A 20,148-nucleotide genomic window follows, 5' to 3' on the forward strand; every position below is an offset into this window, starting at 1 on the left:
AGAAAATCAGAAACCATTGCATACCTATATTATCTTATCTCACCTGGGCTGTCACTGTAGCATGCCAATTATTCTTTCCTAAAGAATTTTCTATTCCATCACCCATAGTGGCCATTCCAAACCTTCTCATCTCTCCTGAAATATCTCTTTGCACTGCCCACCATATTTGTTGAGGATCCCCCCTTGCCATTTAAAAACAAAAACAAACAAACAAAAAACTCTTACCTTCTGTCTTAGAATGAATTCTAAGGATAGTTCCAAGGCAGTAGGGACTAGGTAATTTGGGTTAAGTGACTTGCCCAAGATGACAGCTAGGAAGTGTCTGAGGCCAGATTTGAACTGAGGACCTCTCATCTTCAGCCCTTGCTGCTGCCTCATACTTTACTATCACTGTTTAGTTGTTTCAGTGGTGTCTGACTCTTCATATCCTCATTTGGGGTTTTCTTGGCAAAGATATTGGAGAGGTTTGCCATTTCCTTCTCCAGCTCATTATACAGATGAGGAAACTGAGGCAAACAAGGTTAAGACTTGCTCAGGGTCACAAAGTCAGAGGCCAGATTTGAACTGAAGAAGAGTCCAGTCCCAGCACTCCATCTACCTAAGAGCCTTGACCTCACCACATATTTAATTTTTTTTTAATTACAACTATTCAATGAGAGGTCCCTCTGCTTTCCTCCTTAAATCTACCTTTTACAAGACACCTTTCCTGGTCCCCTTAACTGCTGGTGCCTGAGATTACCTCTGATTAATCTGTATACATCACGTGTGGGCAGAGACATTTGTATACTGTCCTCCCTAGTAGAATGTGATCTCTTTCTGGACCAGGATTGCTTTTGCCTTTCTCTGCATCTGTAGAGTTCAATACAAAGCCTGGCACATAACAAACACTTAGCAATTTTTTAAATGAATTCTTCTGAAATCAGTCCACATATTTCATCATCAATATAATGATTTCAATCAATAATGAATACTTCACTGATCTTAGTATCCTATCCCTTGACTGTACTACAAAGGGAATTAACTTGTATCTTGGAAAACATGAAAAACCTCCCCCTTCTATTTTGGTGTACATTTACTTATCTATAAATTTTTAAAGTTGTGAAGCATTTTTCCATTCATCTTTTCCCAAATTCCCATATAATTAGATTGATATCTCAGTGCGTACCTTACAAACAAGCTAAGTTGTCTTCTAGTTCAATTCCAATTGGGGCAGCTAGGTGGCTCAGTGGATTGATAGGCAGGAAATTCTGGGTTCAAAGTTAGCCTCAGATACTTCCTAGCTGTGTGACCCTGGACAAATCACTTAACCTTCCTTGCCTAGCCCTTACCATTCTTCTGCCTTGGTAAGAAGACACAGGACTGATTCCAAGGCAGAAGGTGAAATAAATAAATAAACAGTGTCCAACTAGATCAATTTAGAGTCTACAGTAATGAAAGCTAACTCAAGTCCTATAAATCTTGCATTAAAAATGTCATTCTTTCTCTGAACTATATTTCCTTCTCTCCCAGATTTACATCTTAATTTAATAATTAAGCATATTTGGCATAGACAACCTATATTCTTTACAACATCTAGCATCTGCTTAATTAGTGAAAAACTAATTCAGTCCAGTTGATTTCACCCCAATCAGTCATACAATAGCAAGAAGTTTGAGGCCATAGTAGACACAAAAGCCTCCTGACCCCTTGATAGTCACTGCTCAGTGTATTTCCTTTTCTATTTTAAGTGAATTGCGTTCTTTGACCAGCCACTAAGGTTAAAATTTTTTTAAAAATCACTTCAAGTAAAGGTTGCTGATCCTACGATGCTTTAAATATTCTATCTTTTCAGTTGCTTTAATTTCTATGACAATTTAGTTAACAATGAAGGAGCTCGAGGGTTGCTTTAAAAGATGCACCATCTCTCCACACCTCTTCATCATGAGTTATCCCTGTTCATAGTTTCTTACACATTTCTTATTGTTATTCCTATACATTTCTTATTGTTATTTTTCCATTTCCATTGCTATTGTTCAATCATTTCAGTGATATCCAACTCTACATGACCATATTTGGGGACTTTCTTGGCAAAGAAAGCATCTTCTCCATCTCATTTTACAGATGAGGAAACTGAGGCAAGCAGGGAGAAGTGATTTGTCTAAGATTTAAACTCGTGAAGATGAGTCTTCCTGATTCCAAGCCTACTACTCTGCCGACTGCACCACCTACCTACCCGATAAATTACATAGATGGTATAAAACTACATTAATAGAGTGTTTCCTTACTAGGAGTTCCCTACATTAGTGAAATCCTGGGACCAGACTTTATTCTCTATATTCTGATTGAAAATATAGGTTGAAATATATGCTTTCTCATTTTGAGAAAACCAGGAAAATGAGAAAAATAACACTTGTGGATCCACCCATTTCTAGTAAGAAAAAGTCGGTTATTGTTAACATGTAAAATGCAAATAGGTGTTTTTCAGGTAATTTCCACCTCCTAGTGGAGTCATTCCTATGTTTGGGGTTAAAGATGATAACGAAAGTCTTTTATTCTTCTTGCTTCTTAGACGTTTGTAGCATAGCCTCATCACCAAAAGAACATGGTGCCCTGGATTTGCAAAAGGAAAATGGTTTCTAGAGAATCCACTTTGCTGTTTTAATCAGTATAAAAGCACACACATACTCTAAGGCCAGTCATGTTCTGTGAACTTCAAGATAACCTTTAGCTTCCACAAAGGTCCCTACAGGAAAAATATGTCAACATTTAGTATAATTTGTAGTAGTCTGTTTTTACTGTAGAAATGGAACACAAACCTTGCCAAATTTACTGGCAAAAAAAAAAAGTCATTTTTGTGCTTTCCACTTGTTTTCTTTTTACCATGTGATATTATTTGTGTGCGGTAGTTTTCAAAACATCCCAGGTCATAATAAATTCAAAAATTGTACTGCTGGAAAGAGTTCTGTGGGAGAACTTTCCCATTAATGGTGAATCATGTTTCAAAAGATTTTTTTCCCCGATCCATAAAGAGATAAATTTATTTACCCTACATACTTGAATTCTATAGAGGCAAAATAAGAACATGCTCTTTCTTTGTTAAATGCCCTAACTCTTAGACTACAAAACAAATGCTTCTAAAATTGCTTAAGAACCGTTAGTGATTCTGCTTAACACATAGGAACGTGAAAGTGGTTTTTTTCCAGGCTGTTTTTTGGTAAGAAACGTTTGATTAATCAATCTACAAACCATTTTTAAGGGCTTAATTTATAGGCATTATATCTTAATAAAATGTTTCTTTCTATCATAAAGTTAGAGAGGGGTGGGATCTTACAAACCACTTAATCCATCCCCTTCCACTTCGTTTTTCAGATGAGAATACTGTGCCTTAGTGACACAGGTAGGTAAATGACACTAAAGGACAGATTTACACCCAGGTCCTCTTGCTTCAGTCAGGACTCTTTCCACTCTGTTTCTTTACCCTTTAATTTGCTCATAATCCCATGGACAGGTATATTTCTTTCTGTCATATTGATATTATTAGCAAAATCAATCTCCATAGGCTGGTTGGAAATGTATCACTATCTGGATCTTACAAACATATCTGGCATTTTATTTTTTCTAAGAAACTTAAAAAGTAAAGGAAAAAATCCCAAACCAAACATTCACCTGGTAGAAAGAGGTCACATCAAGTCTCTGAATTAAAAGGCAACAAATGCCCTTTTCTCCTGACCAATTGCCCTGAAAGCCCAACCACATTGTTTAAAGGATAGAAAAAATAAAACCCATTACCTGAAAGTCATCATAAGGAAAAAGCAGCATCTCACGTAAACCATCATTCAAGATTTGTGTCTTCTTCTGGACAATAACATTCTCATAGTCAAGTGGCTCAATTAACTTTGGTTTTGCCTAGAAAATAAAAAAGCTTCCTTAAGCACTTGGTGTGTCTTGAGTAAGAACCATTCATTAAGGCACATAATATGCAATCTCTGCACAATTTTCTTTCGAGAGAAAAACAAATCCTCAAAAAAAAAAACCATAATTCTCTGTTTACATGCACAATCCATAAAATAATTGAGTGGGATGGGTAGTAGAAATTCTTATTTTTAAAGGGAAAAATATATAATTGAAAGAGAACTTGAATCTTGAGGAATTTCATTCATTTTTTTAAAATACCACATAAACTTAAAAAAAAAAAGAAGAGCAGAGGCACAAGCATAAATATGTCCTATTGATTCAAATTCCTGAATCAATTCTCGTGTCCGTCTATTTCCATTGCTGCTACCTACTCTCGGCTCTCAAGACTATGCTCTTGGGCTGCTAAAGAGCCCACTCAACTGGTTCTCCCAATCTTACTAGGTTCCCTCCAAACCGTTCCCCTGGATATTCAACAAAATAATCTTTTTCTGGATTGTAAAATATGTGGTGGAGAGAAAATAAGGTATAAGAAGACTGGAAAGGTAGGAAGAAGCCAGGTTATAAAGGCATTCAAAGACCTCCACAACCTTACTCCCATTTACCTTTACAGCTCTATCTCTTACTCTATTTGTAAAGGAGAAGCAGTATAACAGATGTCATCAGGGAAATGCATGGCAGGAAAAGGAGATGGGCCAGTTGTGTTACAAGAATTCGGGAGAGTGTATGCACCATTGATGTGCTCCAGTGGTTCTGAGGTGATGTCAGAAGAAGGAAAGAAAGACTTCCTCTCTGAAGCAGATTTGCAGATAGCCATGGGCAAGAGTTGAACAGGGTTAGCAGACAGACCATGATCTTCATCAGTAAAAGGAGAAATGACATCAATAAAATCACAGATCCAGGGAAAGGAACTTTGGAGTACTTCTCCACTTTTGTGCCTCAACTCATGCGCTTCCCCCCACCACCATTTTTAGTTTTCTCTCCCATCTTTCAAGGCCTGGCTCAAAATATAATCCCAATATGGTGTAATTAACTGGAAATCAAGAAACGTAGATTAAAATCTTTGCTCTACAAGTCACTTACATTCTCTAAGTCCCAGTTTTCTGAACTGTAAATGGCTTAATACATTCCCAACAGATAAATGGCCAGAAGTCACAAAGTTCTCAAAAAAACAAATTGTTAGTACCACAGCTGAAAAAACTTTCAAAGTTTCTAATAATCAAAAAAGAACCCCCAAAAAATTTTAGTTTAACCACGTCTTAAAAAAAATGACAGTGAAGGAGTTATAAGAAAACAGAACCCTATGATACTATTAGTGCAGCTACGAATTGGCATGATCTTTTTGGAAAATAGCTTGTCAATACATGATATGTGTTGTGAAATGGGTCATGCCTTTCCATTCAGTGATCCTCCTGATAGGATAACACCCTGAGAATGTGAGTAAAAGGTAGGAAGAGATCAAGCTGGACACAAATATTTATACTGGCCTTATTTGTAATACCAAAAAAAAAAAGAAGAATAGATTAGGTTATGCTGTGATACTTTATTACTACACAATATTATTACACTACACTATTAAAATGACACCATAAAGAATAGGAAAAAACTGGGAAATGACTATACTAAAGGGCAAAGACCTGGACTATGACTAACCTAAAAAAGATGCAGAGGAAAAAAAGATTAGAAGAGAAAATAGAAGCACATGAGAAATTAGAATTATGATCGTAAGTCTACTTATGTAGATATATAGGCTATATACATATCAATATATGATATATAATTATAAATATATAATCAATAATACAACATTATGATATTATATGATATGATATGAGTAAGCTTTAGATCATTTGGGTGCCAATGGTTTTATATTTGATTTTATTCCTCATTTCCTTTGATTTGTTGATAGTTATTATGAAGTTATTTTGAAAAATAGATTCGGAATATCTACCTTACATAGTTGTTGGGAGGAAATGTCCTTGTAAACTTTAAAGATAGACATAGTCAGTCAATAAACATTTATTAAATATCTGCGCTGGGCCAGTCCCTGTGCAGACATGAAGAAAGGCAAAAGGCAGTCTGTGTTCTCAAGGAGCTCACAGTTTAATGGGGAGACAGTCTTCAAACAATTACGTACAGACAAGTTATAAACAGGATATATTAGAAATAATGAACAAAGAGAAGGCACCAGAATTACTAGAATTAGGGAGGATCAGGAAGGGCTTCCTATTAGAAAGTGAGCTTTTAGCTGGGACCCTAAGGGAGTCGAGAGGCAGAGATGAGGAGGAAAGCCTTCCAGGCATGGGGGACACTCTAGGGACTTGAGATTTCTTAGGTTTAGGGCTTCCTCTGCCAAAGCAGGTCAGTGTCTTCTCTCTCTTGATTCATAGTTGTAGGGAATTGCCTAAGAACTGAGAGGCTGTCACTAGTCCAGAGTCACAGAGCCAGTATAGGCAAAGATTGGACTTAAATGGGAATGCAGAGAACTCTATACACAGTAATTGAAATAGTGTGGAACGATCAAACATGATAAGACTTTGCTACAACAGCAATGCAAAGATCCAGGACAATTCTGAGGGACTTGGGAAAAGAATGCTATCCACCTCCAGAGAAAGAACTGTGGGAGTAGAAAAGCAGAAGAAAAACATGTGATTTATCCCATTTTATTTGCATATAGGATTTGGGTTTTATAAGATTATACTTTTGCAAAAATGAGTAATAATACATGTATAACCTAGTGGAATTGCTTGTCGGCTCCAGGAGTGGGGAGGGAAGAGGGGAGGGAGAGAACATGAATTATGTAACCATGGAAAACTTCTGTGGGAATTTGTTACTGGAATAAAATGAAGATAACATTTTTTAAAATAAAATTACAAAAAGAAGACAGAGAGAGAGAGATTAGACTGAAACCTAGGTCTTCCTGACTGAGGTTGACTCACTATCTACTATGCAACACTGTCTTTAAAGAAACTCTAGCTAACTGCCTTCTCTCCTACTTATAAACTCCCAGAGGGCAGGGACAACATCCTCTACATCTTTAGTGGCTCTCAGAGTACTTAGCATTGTGCCTCAGTGTTTCATGACTAACTAAAATTCTAAATAAAAGTACTTTTGAAGAAATGGAGTCTTCATTTAATACTACAGATGTAAGAGGTTTAGCCAACTGTACCCCATGTTGCATATCTCCCATATTCCCTTCCTACATTCGTTCACATTAAAAAATCAGAACTATGTACTTCAATAGGGAAAAAAACATTTGGTTCTAGAAAATAATGAAATCACTATGAAAATATTAATGGAAAATAGCATGGTTACAACAAAAATATTAACACATTCGTCTGATCAAATGGCCACAAACTCAATGAGAAGATAAAAAGCTTATGCCAGAAATGCTGAAACTATTGTCATCTCTTCCCCTCAGCCTCAAGTATTGTTGTCACTTCTGCAATGGACAATTGCTAAAGTTCTGACAATTTGGTTGTTTTGGTTTCAGTTTTTTGCCAACTATGAATTGAAAAAGTAACCCTTCTGGCTTCAAAATCTTTTTTTTTTAATTTGTTCTTTCCGCTGAATGTTTTTCAAGAAAATTTCACTCATCAAGTCTGTACAATTTGCTATCATAATCTGGTCAGAGAGATCCAGCACACAAAGCTACAGAACAAAAAGTCCAGCCCTTATGTAGCAACAGGGAAGTTGCTTCTCCTCTACTTGAATACATAGCTGCCTGGCAACCAATTCCCATCTCAAAATGGGCAAAAAGTAAAAACGACTAGACTGTATGTACGTCAAAAAATGTGCTCTTGGTACAAAGGTTTTTAAACCATTCATTTAATGACTGAACCATTAGGTTTTTTTGTTTAAAAAAAAAAACAACACTTATTTTCCATCTTAGACTCAATACTGTGTATTCCTTCTAAGATGGAAGAGTGATAAGGGCCAGACAATTGGGGTTAACTGCCTTGCCCAATGACAAACAGCTAGAAAGTGTCTGAGGCTAGTTTTGAACCCAAAACATGGCTCTCAATCCAATGAGTCACTAAGCTGCCTCCCATGACTTCTTTATTAGGAATTTGCAACAGGAGAAAACTATTTTTTGAGTCCAGGAATGTATCCATTGTTGACAACAGCCAGTTGTTGGAATTGAGCAAGAGCACATAGAGAGGAAAGGGGGTGCCAACTGGACCTACTGGTGGCAGGTGCCAAATACTGGGTAAGAAACTATTGCTCACATCCCATTCAGTACAAGGTTTGCTATTTTATAAAGGTAACCTGTCACATAACTCTTTCAACTGGAGACACTCCTCATTGAATTTCTGTTAGTGTGGAAAATCAAAACTGTTTTCATCATTAAAAATGGATGCGCCATTTTGGAAAGATTCCCAAAATCTTAATAAAGAATATTTCTTTATGGAGTTATACAATTGAACTATATTGAGATGGGGGAGAATATAAAGGGAAATTTTTTAAAAAAACAGTAAAATATAGTTGAGGAGTAATATCTCTCAGGTAAGATGATGAAATAAAAATATTAAATAAGATAACGATTGTGGGATCATAGATATGGAGCCTGAAAGGCCCCCAGAGGGCTATAGAGACTAACTCCATCCTTTCAGAGAACAAGATAGAGCAGCCCAGAGAGAGTGCTTTACCTAAAGCAGCCCAGTAGTTAAGCATCAGATAGTAATAAATGTTGTAGTGTTCAGTGGTTTCAGTCATGTCTGACTCTTTGTGACATCATCTGGGGTTTTCTTGGCAAAGACACTGGAGTGGTTTGCCATTTCCCACTCCAGATCCTTTTACAGATGAGGAAACTGAGGCAAATAGGGTAAAGTGACTTGGCCAGGGTCACACAGCTAGGAAGATCAGATTAGAATTTAGCAAGATGAGTTTTCCTAAGTTCTTGTTCCTCTGTGTCACCTAGCCATTCCAATAATAATAGAAATAATAGAGAGTCTGCAAAATCTTTACAAATATTATTTCAGGGTGAGGCTGGGTAGCACAGTGGATAGGGGGCAAGGCCTAGAGATGGAAGATTCTGGGTTCCAATCTGGCCAAGTCATTTAACCCCAATTACCTTGCCCTTACTGCTCTTTATTGGTTCTAAGACAGAAGGTAAGGATTTTAAAATAGACATTATCTCAGCAGTAGCAGCAGGAACTATTGAAATTAAAAACTCTAGGTCTCATCTCAACAAATAAAGACATTAAATTATAGTATAAATGAATTTTTCAACCAGAAGGGACCATCACAAGGACTGCCTGATAATTCTGGTCCAATTGCTAAGACTGAGGTGTCAAACATAGCCAACTCTATATATTTCTCAAGTGTGACCCAAATTATTTTAAAAAGTAATTGGGAAAGGGGAAGCTCAATGGGTAGAGAGCCAGGACTGTAGATAGGGGGTTCAAATCTAGCCTCAAACATTTCCTAACTGTGTGGCCCTGGCCAAGTCACTTAATCCCCACTGCTTAGCCTTTACCACCTTCTATCATGGAACCAAAACACAGTATTAATTCTAATATGGAAGGTAAGGTTTGGGTTTTTTTTTTTATGTAATTGGGAAATATTTAACAAAATAAATCAAAATACAATAAAACAGATAATATTCCAATTTTAAATTAAGTCAATATGCCATAAGTAGGAACACTGATGCATGTATGGGTTAGTGATCCCTTTTCAATTTGAGTTTACGAAACAACTGAAAGTGGCTTAAATAGGAATGGGGACCATTTTTTCTAATGTGGGTTGCCAAACAAAAGCCATATTTAAAAAATCAACTTAATAATATAATAATATCTCTCTAAAAAAAAAAATCATCAGAGGCAGCTGATGAACAGCCAGGCCTAGAGAGGGGAGGTCCTAGGTTCAAATCTGACCTCAGACACTTCCCAGCTGTGTGACCCTGGGCAAGTGACTTAACTCCTAATGCTTAGCCCTTACCACTCTTCTGCCTTTGTATTGATTCTAAGATGGAAAGTATGGGGTTTAAAACATAAATGAATAAAATTTCAACTTAAACTACTTTCTATATTAAGAATACTCAGCTAGGTGACATAGTAGGTAGACTGCAGACTGTAGTGTGAAGATGGAATTAACTTTCCCCTGCCCATTTTTAAAATTTAATCACCAGAAGCGTATACATCCCACTTATCCTTAAGTGGGGGAGGTCTGTGTGTTAAAGTGGGTGACAAATCAGGACCACTGACTGCCCCCTGGGCAGCCCTAAGCAGAGCTTTAGCTGTATGTAATTGATGCACATGAAATGGAAGGAAGGCACAGGAAGTGACGAAAAGGAAGGGTCTTTAAAAATGCTAAGAACTTCCTGTGAGAGATCTTTCACCTTCAACTTGACCTTGGAGGAGCTCTGGCTGAGGACTGCTTCTATTAGGACTACCACTTGGGTGAGAGAGAAAGGCTGACTCCTTTCCCTGGTTTGTTCTGAGAGATACTAGCCTCCCCTAAACCCTTGTTTAATTGACCCCTAGGCCCTCTGGCTGGAGTAAAGGCAGGGCTTGAGCCAATAGTCTAACTCGTTAAGCTAGATTTCTTACTCTGCCCTCTTTCTCATTTCTCTACTTTCACTTTCTATACTTTATAAATAAATTGCTAAAAAAACATTTGGAATTAACTCCTGGTGACCACATGCTAATAAATTTAGTTCAACCCTTTAATTTTAATCCCTTACATTGTGGCCCTTACAATAGTCAGAAAGACTCATCTTCTGAGTTGAAATTTGGCTTCAGACACTTACTAGCTGTATGATCTTGGGCAAGTCATTTAACCCTATTTGTCTCAGTTTCCTCATCTGCAAGATGAGCCAGAGAAGAGAATGGCAAACCACTCCAGTATCTTTAAAAAGAAAACTCCAAATGAGGGCATGAGGAGTCAGACATGACCAGAAAACATTTGAACAACAATATATTAAGAATAGGGAAATAAAGTTTTAAAAAATATATTAACTGTACATTATAGTAGAGAAACTAGAAGGGGGAAAAAAAGAAGGAATCAGAGGGTAAAGAGAGAAGAGAAAAAGGCAGAGGAAGAGGCAAATATAGGGGTGTGGGGGAGACCAAGAAGAAATGTCAAAGAGATCATTGATAGAAAAAGGAAGATAAATCTTGAATAGAATCTCATCAAGTTTTGAGATAAATGTTAATGGATATTCACATCTCTGACCAGGTTTCAGATTTTTAATTTTTGTCTCCTGCCTTTTTAAAATATTTGGATTTACTGATTACCATTGTCCATGGATCTTAGACCATTTTATTACTTTAGAATCTCAACTCCAAGGCCAGAATAACAACCCATTCAAATGATTATTATTCCCTAAACTGCAGCATCAGTAAAGAAGAGACAGCCCCCTGCCCCCAAAAAATATGGCCAAAATCTGACCACCAAGCTCAAAGATCTGTTTGTTGCTGTCAGTGTTGCGTCATTTTAGTCAGTTAGGATTCTTCGTGACTCCAAATGAGGTTTTCTTGGCAAAGATACTGGAATGATTTGCCATTTTCTTCTCCACCTCATTTTACAGATGAGAAAACTGAGGCAACCAAGGTTAGGTGACTTACTCCAGATCACTCTGCTAGTAAGACTGAGGCTAGATTTACTTTAAAGGAAGAATAGCTTCCCTATAAATCCAATCTGTACTCCTGTTTACATCACCAAGATTTCCAAAAATATCCACAAAGAACCCAAAATCTTTTTGGTTTACTACCTTTAAAAAAAAGATTTTTTAATATCAGGCACCCAGAGAGTATTTTTATTGGGTGCCCATGATTTGGTCAGCACTGAGTTAAGTATGAGTGATCACTACAGCTTCTACATCTGAACTCTTAGCTTGTTCTTCTTCCTTCTCCCTCTTTATCATTCCCTATCCTAGATAAGGCATTCTTCAAGATTCTCTCTTCCACCTTCTTCCTCTTTGATTTTTTTCCTCCTCAGAGTTTTGGGAATGCAATCTTTGCAAAGACTGGTGGGTGGGGGAGAGGCATGGATATGGAACACTGCATTTATTGTAAGAATTGGCTCATGCATTTGTTAGTTCTGCTGAACTACTTTTATTTTCTTCTTGGTTTTTTATTATTTGTAAAAGATAGCTCTCTGGGTGGGGTAAATATTGATGGAAGTGATATAAAAACAAAAGCAATCAATGGAAAAAATGTTTACCCTTCCTCAGTGATTGCACCATAGATTTCATGATTGTGTTTCTACAAACACCAAGCCAAGCTTGAGGCTCGGGACAAAGACTCTATTCCAGGTCCTAGATCATGCTCTGTTCCAGTATTATAAAAAGAATAAAGTGTTAGTCCAACAGGCCTACTTACAACTTCCCAAGCACAAAATGCTAAAGCTGCTTTCTTTCCAGCTAAGTTTAATTAATCATAGATTTACTAAGCACCTACTGAAAGCTAAATCCTGGGGTTACTAGGACAAAAAGTTTGTAAAGAGAGCAGAGACTAAGTTAAATGGATAAAATCAAAAATTAAATAAATAAAATCAAATTAAATAATTAAACTGATCTAATTAAATAAATAAAATATCACTACTGCACATTAACCAATATTTATTAAACCCCTATTATTTACCAGGCATTGCCCCAAGAAATGTGGATACAAAAAAAGACAAAAGACAATTCCTACCTTTATCAGAGCAAACAGAAACACAAAGCTTAGGAGAGATGAAGGCTAAAGGACCAAAAGGGGGAAAATACCAGATAAAGAGTGGTGAGGAGGAAAGCCTGTGGAATAAAGAGGAGGAGGGGGAGGAAGACTAGGAGGAAGCAAGGAAGATTTCGAGGATACTGATATTTCTCTTGTTTCAAAGGGCTTTACATACATCATCCCCTCCCAATAACCCTAGAAGGTAAATATACCAGGTATGTTTATCCTCGTTTTACACATGGGGAAAAATTGGGGTGTATAGAGACCATACTTGCCCACGATGACACAGCTGGTAATGTTAGGGACAGAAAGTGAATTGAGGTCCCTCCTGACTATTTCGGACACTATTTCCCATTATAACCTGCTTGCCAAGTATATAGACAGGAGATACATTCAATACTCCAAGAGTGTTTTGGGAGGGAACTTTGTTGCAAAGGGTCAAAGACTTGGCTTTGAAGGAGTGTCACCACAACATTCTAAAGAGAAAACCAATGTGATCAAAGGGAGAGATGAGAAGGATAACTTTGAGCCTTGATAAAAGGAACAGCAAAGCTTAAGGGACCAGTGTCCTTAGCTGAAGGTCAAATATTTACAAACACAATCCAACCCACCAGCCCCCCCCCCCCATCACTACTTCCTGAAAAAAGGACCAACAGCACACTGAACCCTCAGTGCCCGGAGCACACTAGAGCTTTGAAAGTACCCAAAGAGGATGATTCTAAAATGTTCTGCCAATTAATTACTCTTTTATAATCTTTGACTTCTCTCCAACTATCATTCATTTCTTCTTTCAAATCCATTTGCTGCTTTTGGTCTGGCTGAATGGTATTCGTGAGAATAAAATGTCCAGATTCTAAATGAAATCAATCTCCAGGGAATTATCACAACTCAGGGAAAACTACAGACTCCCTTAGACAAGACCAGACTCAAGCTACGTCCTCCACGTTCAACTGTTTGACCATTGTGGCTGTCCTGGAAATGACGATCGATAGTTATGATTTACTCATCTCAATTAAAATCCCTCAGACTTAGCAGTTCTGACAGGCTCACTGCTTATAAGATATCTACATCTTCTCTTTACTTCTCCTCCCCATCTTCCATCACCCAGTAAGGCACAGTCAGACTGAAAATGCTAATACTCTTGCTTTCAATTCAATTCAATAAATCATGCAGTACCTTCCACATGCAAGGCTCTGGAGATACAACAAAGACAAAAAGAAAACTATTCTTTCCTGTGAGGTCCTTTCATCCTTGGAGTGGAAAGAGGAATGAGATCTATAAGTAAAAAGGAGCTGGCAAAAATAATGGAGATTTGCTTTAAAACAAGAAATAAATCCTCATCTCTTACAGAGCTACAAATTTCATTTGATCCTTTCATGGAACTACAAATTCACCTGGGCTTTTGGAGCTGGGGCAATATTCTTCACTATTTCAAATTTCAAAACTTTTTCTTATTTTACATGGAAACATTACAAGTTAGAATTACCGCTGAGCTAGTGGGTATCCAAACTGTGATCAAATAAAGAGAACCACAAGGCTTTGGAAGGTAGCTACAGATGGTGATGAGCCCATGGTGTCTGACTGAATCAGTGTCAGTCTGACATGACTTCATGTATATACTCTTGGTTTGTTTGGTTTTTTTAATAGATTTACTCTCAGTAATTCTAGGGGAACCAAGTTTTCAAGAGTGGCTGCCTCTGGATAAGAAGTTTCTTCTCCAAATCATTAGCCAGAACATTCGGGTCACATTGTAGGGAAAGGGTTTAGGAGAACACTGAAAAAGGTACCTTGCTTTCCTCCATACTCCACATCCTGGGTGAGCACAGAAGCAAAGAGGAGAGGCAGATACTACCTTTTTGATAGAATAATAAACTCCCTGCGTAGGGACTGTTTTAGTATTGTATCTGAATTGTTTGTGCCTTTCACAGAGTAAAGATTTAATAAATTCTTTTTGATTGACCAAATACTAGCCTGACTATAAAAATGTCCCCTTACTCTATTCACGCAAACTCAGATAAGAAATGGAGACCCATGTTGTGAGAGGATAATGAAGCTAAAGACCAAGAATCTCTAAAATTCTATTCTTGACAGAGCCGTAGAGAAAAAATATCTCCTTCCAAACTGAAGATGTATATTTTCTTCCCCCCCACCTTTTTTTTCTTCTTTTTAGGACTCAGAACTTCCAAAAACTGAGGAAAGGTTGACAATAAAAATGCAATACTACCAGTCATTGCAATTGTTCTTTGTTGGATTGGAGGAGGAAGAGGGGGAAAAATGGATCAAACATCTCATAACTCCTATTTATAAGCCATCTTTTTTTAAAAGGAAAAAAATTCATGTCCTCAAGTAAAAAGTATATTTTTAACTTTTGAATTTTAAGGGGGAAAAGGAGGAAATACTGAATATAGACCACTAAACTGGATTTAGAAGCAGTCTCGAAATCTCTTTTCCTGGACACTAAACCACAACAAGTTAGGGATTTCTGAGAATGTTTCAAAAAATGTGAAATGAACACCACACTCTCCAGACAACTAAATATATTTCTCTTCACACTATAAAAAGTTCTATTGTGTACAAAACAGATTAGCCCAAAGAATAACATGACTTTGAGGAGTTTTTTTGATTAAATTTAATTATTTTTCAGTTAACAAGAATTTATTTTCTCTCTCCCACTTCACCTCACAACTACTAAGAAAGAAAAAAAAAACAGAAAAAAAACCCTTTTTGTTATAAATGCATTTCTAAGCCCAGCAAATTCCCTAATGGCCAACATGATTTTTTTTCTATTATAAATATCAATGTGTTGAATCCTTTTTTAAGCAACACCACAAAAGTTCCCAATAAATTAAGTCACTGAGAAGCAGCATGCTTCAGTAGAGAAAGGGCCAGCTTTGGAGTTCAAAAGACTTGTGTTTAGGTCCTACTCTGTGATCCCTATTAGCTGCATTAACTTAAAAGAGTTGACTTAGTTTCTCTTTACCCCAGAAAGCTCTTCACAACTATAAAGTTATAAAGGAGTTGCTGATCTACAACTATAGAGCTTCCACACCAAAAACTCCTTAATATGGATGAAATTGCAGTTCCAGGGAAGATGAGAGGAATCAAGAATCAGTTGAACAACAAACATTTTCCAGTGCCTTGATGTGACGGGCTTCTCTGGTTCTTAGAAACAAATACAAAAGCACGACATGGTCCCTGTCTTTAGGAAACATATTTACCGGAAACATATTGACTGGGAAGTAAATATTACATGTATTCAAATATATGTTATTCATACATATATAAAAATGTAAATATATATATGAAATGCATGATCGGTAAATAAAAGATGAGTAAATATTACATGTGTTGTTATATATAACATGTTACATATATGTATGTTACACATGTGAAAATTCAAAATAATTTGAGAGAGGGCCAACAAAGAGGGAAAGGAACAAGCACTTACCATGTGGCAGGCACTAGTCTAAGCATATTATAAATATTATTTCATTCCATCCTCACCATATCTCTGGGAAATAGACATTCATTGCCTCCATTTTACAGCTGAGAAAATTGAGGCAGACAAAAGTTAAGTGGCTCCCCTAAGATCACATCAGTAATGTATATTTGATGTTGGATTTGAACTCAGCTCTTCCCTACTCCTGACCGAGTACTCTATCCCCCTGCACCACTTACCTGGCTCAATGAAGCTGAACAAAAAAGACCTCTAGAAGAAGGCAGTACTTACACTGACTTTGAAGGGAGCCAAGAGTTCCAAATATTGAGGTAAAGAGCCAAAACCTTTTAGGCACAGGGAGACAATCTATGCATTAACACAAAGGTAGGCCAGTTTGGCTGGGCCAATGGGGAATGGGAAAATTCTCATCCTTCTATCTGCAAAGGTGGGCTGGAACCAGACCATAAAGAGCTTTATAAGTCAAGGAGCTGTAGTTATTGTAGCAGCAATGGGGAGCCACTAATCTATATTGAGCATGAGAATTACCTGGTCAGATCTGTACTTAAAGAATATCTATTTGGCATTTGTAAGGAGGTAATCAAATACTTTTTTCTTAAAAATTATCAATTTGATGAGGCAAAAATTATTTTTTAGAAAGTGTACCAATTTCTATTTCTAAAGTGAACATGATTTATTCTAGGGGCAAATGGGGAGCCACTGATTTCTCTTGAGCTGGAGAAATTACCTGATCAGACCTATACTTAAAGAATATCTATTTGACATTTGCAAGGAAGTAATCAAAAATATTTTTCTTAAAAATATCAATTTTTGATGCAGAGTGAAAGGAGCAGAAGCAGGAGAACATTATACACAGAGATGGATATACTATGGTACAATCAAATGTAATGGACTTCTCTACTAGCAGCAATGCAGTGATCCAGAACACTTAAGAGAAAGAACACTATCCACATCCAGAGAAAGAACAGTGGAAGCAGAAACACAGAAGAAAAACAACTGCTTGATCACATGGGTAGAGGGGGAGATGATTGGAGATATACTCTAAACGCAAATATTAAGAATATGCAAATAGGTCTGGATCAATGACACATGTAAAACCCAGTGGAATTGCTCATTGACTTCTGGCAGGGGGTTGGAGGAGAGGAGGGAAAGAACATGAATCATGTAACCATGGGAAAGTATTCTATATTAACTGATTAAATAAAAATTTTCAAAAAAATATCAATTTTGATGGGGCAAAAAATGATTTTTTAAAAAAATGTACCAATTTCTACTTCTAAAGTGAATATGATGTAAGTCACCCTGATGAAAACTTGTCACAGGCTAACAGTATCTGGAATGAAAACACAGGTAAAATATCACAAATAACAATTAAGAATTAAACTAAAATAGTTCAAATCTAGCCTGGGACACTTCTTAATTGTGTGACCCTGAGTAAGTCATTTAGTCCCCCATTGCCTAGCCCTTACCTCTCTCTCCTAATCTGCCTTGGAACCAATACATAGTATCGACTCTAAGGTGGAAGGTATGGATTAAAAAAAAAAAAAGAATTCAACTAAATCAGAGCATGTTCAACTGAGCCATGACTCCTCTAAGGAGCTGCTTGTAATTGTCAGCTGTGTCCAAATGGGATGCAGCTGAGAATACTAATGAAGAAAAGTCAGACAAGACAGAGCTATGGATGGGAGAATTACTGCACGCCTTGTGCCATGGAGTCACATGAGAGCAGAGTGGAGTTGTAGTAATTCTCTGGAAACACAGGGCTTTGAGTGTCTTCTTGCTATTATGAAATAGCAAGGATGGGAGAGCAAAAGGGAAGGGAGGGACAGGAAGGAGAGAGGGAAAGGGTGAGGAGAGGGGAGAGGGCTACTGGGCAAGAGGAGAGAAAATATCTCCAGGAAAGCACAGATCTGATGCAACCCTTTGAATTAATCCAATTCCCACTGCCTACTGGATAAAGTATGTTTCCAATCTACTTAGCCAGATTCATCTTACAATATCTCCTCCCTTCAGGTGCTCTAGATTCTAGTCAGAGCATCCTAACACCATTCTGGAAAGACATCCCACAATTGACTTCCTCCATGCCTTTGCTTCCTGAGGCAGGGAATGCTCTTCCTCTCCCACAACTCTAGAAGTTAAAATCTTTCCTCTGAACCTTCAAGTCCCACCTCATAGCCCATCCTCCCAGGAGCCCTAATATCTCAGACGAAAGAGATTTCTCCCTTTCCTGAGCTTTCATGGAACTTTTTACTTCTCTACTTTGTTTTACTTGCATCTTTTTTCTCCCCTTACCACACTGTTGGCTCCTTTAGGGCAAGAACCCTGTTCTACCCAGCAAGGGATTATTGTTATTGTTGTTCAATCGTTTTAATCTTGGCCAACTCTTCATGACCTCATTTGGGGTTTTCTTGGCAAAGATATTTGGCTTTTCCTTCTCCAGCTCATTTTACATATAAGGAAACTGAGGACAAGAGGGTTAAATGTCTTAATTTGAACTCAGGACTTTCTGGCTTTAAACCCAGTGCTCTATCCACTGCATTATCCAACTGCCCCTCACTGCATACACTTCATCTTTAGTCAGAAATTTAAAAAAAAAAGTTTATTAAATCTAGTTAGCATATGTGCCTAAAGTATGAGCAAACAAGGATGACATTATAAATTCTGTTTTACCAATACCAAGTACTGGTTCCAAGGCTAGGCAACTGAGGTTAAGTGATTTTCCCAGGGTCACACAGTTGGGAAATGTCTGAAGTCACATTTGAACCCAGGACCCCCTAACTCCAGGACTGCTTCTCCATCCACTGAGAGACCTGGCTACCCCTGTTTTTCATTTTCTATATGAGGGAGGATGATTGAAAAAGGAAGGAAATACAGGGTTTTAAGATTCATTTTATTCCTGATCCTATAATATCCTTTTTTTCCCATAAGATACTTCTTTTAGTATTATGGCCTGACCAAGGTTGTTCTGGATATTATAATGAGGTTTGAGATAACCTTCAATTTGAGATTACTTGAGTGAAAAATTAGATGATGAATTTATCTAAGTGGAAATCCATTTAGCCAAATTCTCTAAATCACTTTGTTGACTCACAACTAAGCATTTTGACTGAAGTGGTTGATCAGTTCAACCAAACAAATTTTTTCCCCCACAAAGACCTGACTAACAGGTTTAACTAGTGAATTAAATAAAGAAGCCAGTTGGGTTTGACCTTGGAAGACACAATGAGGAGTCATGATCAAGCCAAAAAGAGGCAAGGTTAGGGGTTTTTGTATCAGGGAAAACTTTCTAACAGAGTTGGCAAAACCTGGAATGGGCTTATTTGAGAAGCTGTAGGATCCATTTCACTAGAGATCTTTTGGAAGAAGCTGGGTGAATTCTTGCCTGTTCCTTTGGAGAGGAGGGTTCTTCCCCAGGTATGGTCTTGACTAGATGGTCTCTGAGAGTTCTTCCAATTCTGAGATTAGGGATATACGAGATCTTTTTTTTTACTGATTTGTTTACAGAAGTAACATAGTATGCAAGTTTAAAATCAAGAAGCCAAGGGTTCACATTCTGTCTAACCAGCTGGGCAACCGTCCTCTACGGTCATCAAGCAATACTTTGGGGTTTATCTATTAAGTTAAAGAAAGGGTGCTCTGTGTATGGGTAAAGGGAGCTGAGTTCCCTTTCAGGAAATTCTCCCCACTAATAAAATCGCAGATCCTTTGTGTATTCATATACCAATGCCTATGAAGCAACTTCTGAAAAGTTGATCATGAAGAAGCTATATAATTAAAGTAAAACATTCTATAAGAAAGGATTCAGGAGAGGCAGTCTGGAAAACAACTATTAACTTTAAGACGATATTCTAAAAAGAGCTTAGGAAGAGTTCCATAATATATAATTGGTGAACAAAAGTTTATGTAACTTATTAGACAGATCAGTGTTGAACACTGAAAGTCATGTGGAATCTTCAGCATAATTGTTTATGTTTTAAATAAATATTTTCTTGATGCTGCTTTTTTAAGCTTCACTATCACTTCCCTATGACCCCACACATTCCCTAAACTCCAGCATATCTCCTTTTAAAGTACAGTTAACCAAAACAAATCAACACACTGGTCATGTCCAATAGCCCGTGCCTTATTCCACACCTCTAG

General features: G+C 37.3%; 1 protein-coding gene across 2 annotated transcripts in view; it reads right to left on the minus strand.

Moving 5' to 3' along the window:
• Window positions 1-3,078: 3,078 nt before the first annotated feature.
• Window positions 3,079-20,148, minus strand: part of LOC130455777 (dedicator of cytokinesis protein 9-like) — a 167,140-nt gene continuing 150,070 nt past the window's right edge. Inside the window, exon 2 of one of the 2 annotated variants that reach the window (XM_056806986.1) lies at window positions 3,079-3,885. In XM_056806986.1, coding sequence (XP_056662964.1) covers window positions 3,739-3,885 — 147 coding nt within the window. In that variant the 3' untranslated portion in view covers window positions 3,079-3,738. The remainder of the gene's footprint in view (window positions 3,886-20,148) is intronic. The other variant, XR_008913876.1, reaches the window with a different exon arrangement.

The sequence above is a fragment of the Monodelphis domestica genome, chromosome 8 (assembly GCF_027887165.1).
Source record: "Monodelphis domestica isolate mMonDom1 chromosome 8, mMonDom1.pri, whole genome shotgun sequence".
NCBI lineage: Eukaryota > Metazoa > Chordata > Mammalia > Didelphimorphia > Didelphidae > Monodelphis > Monodelphis domestica.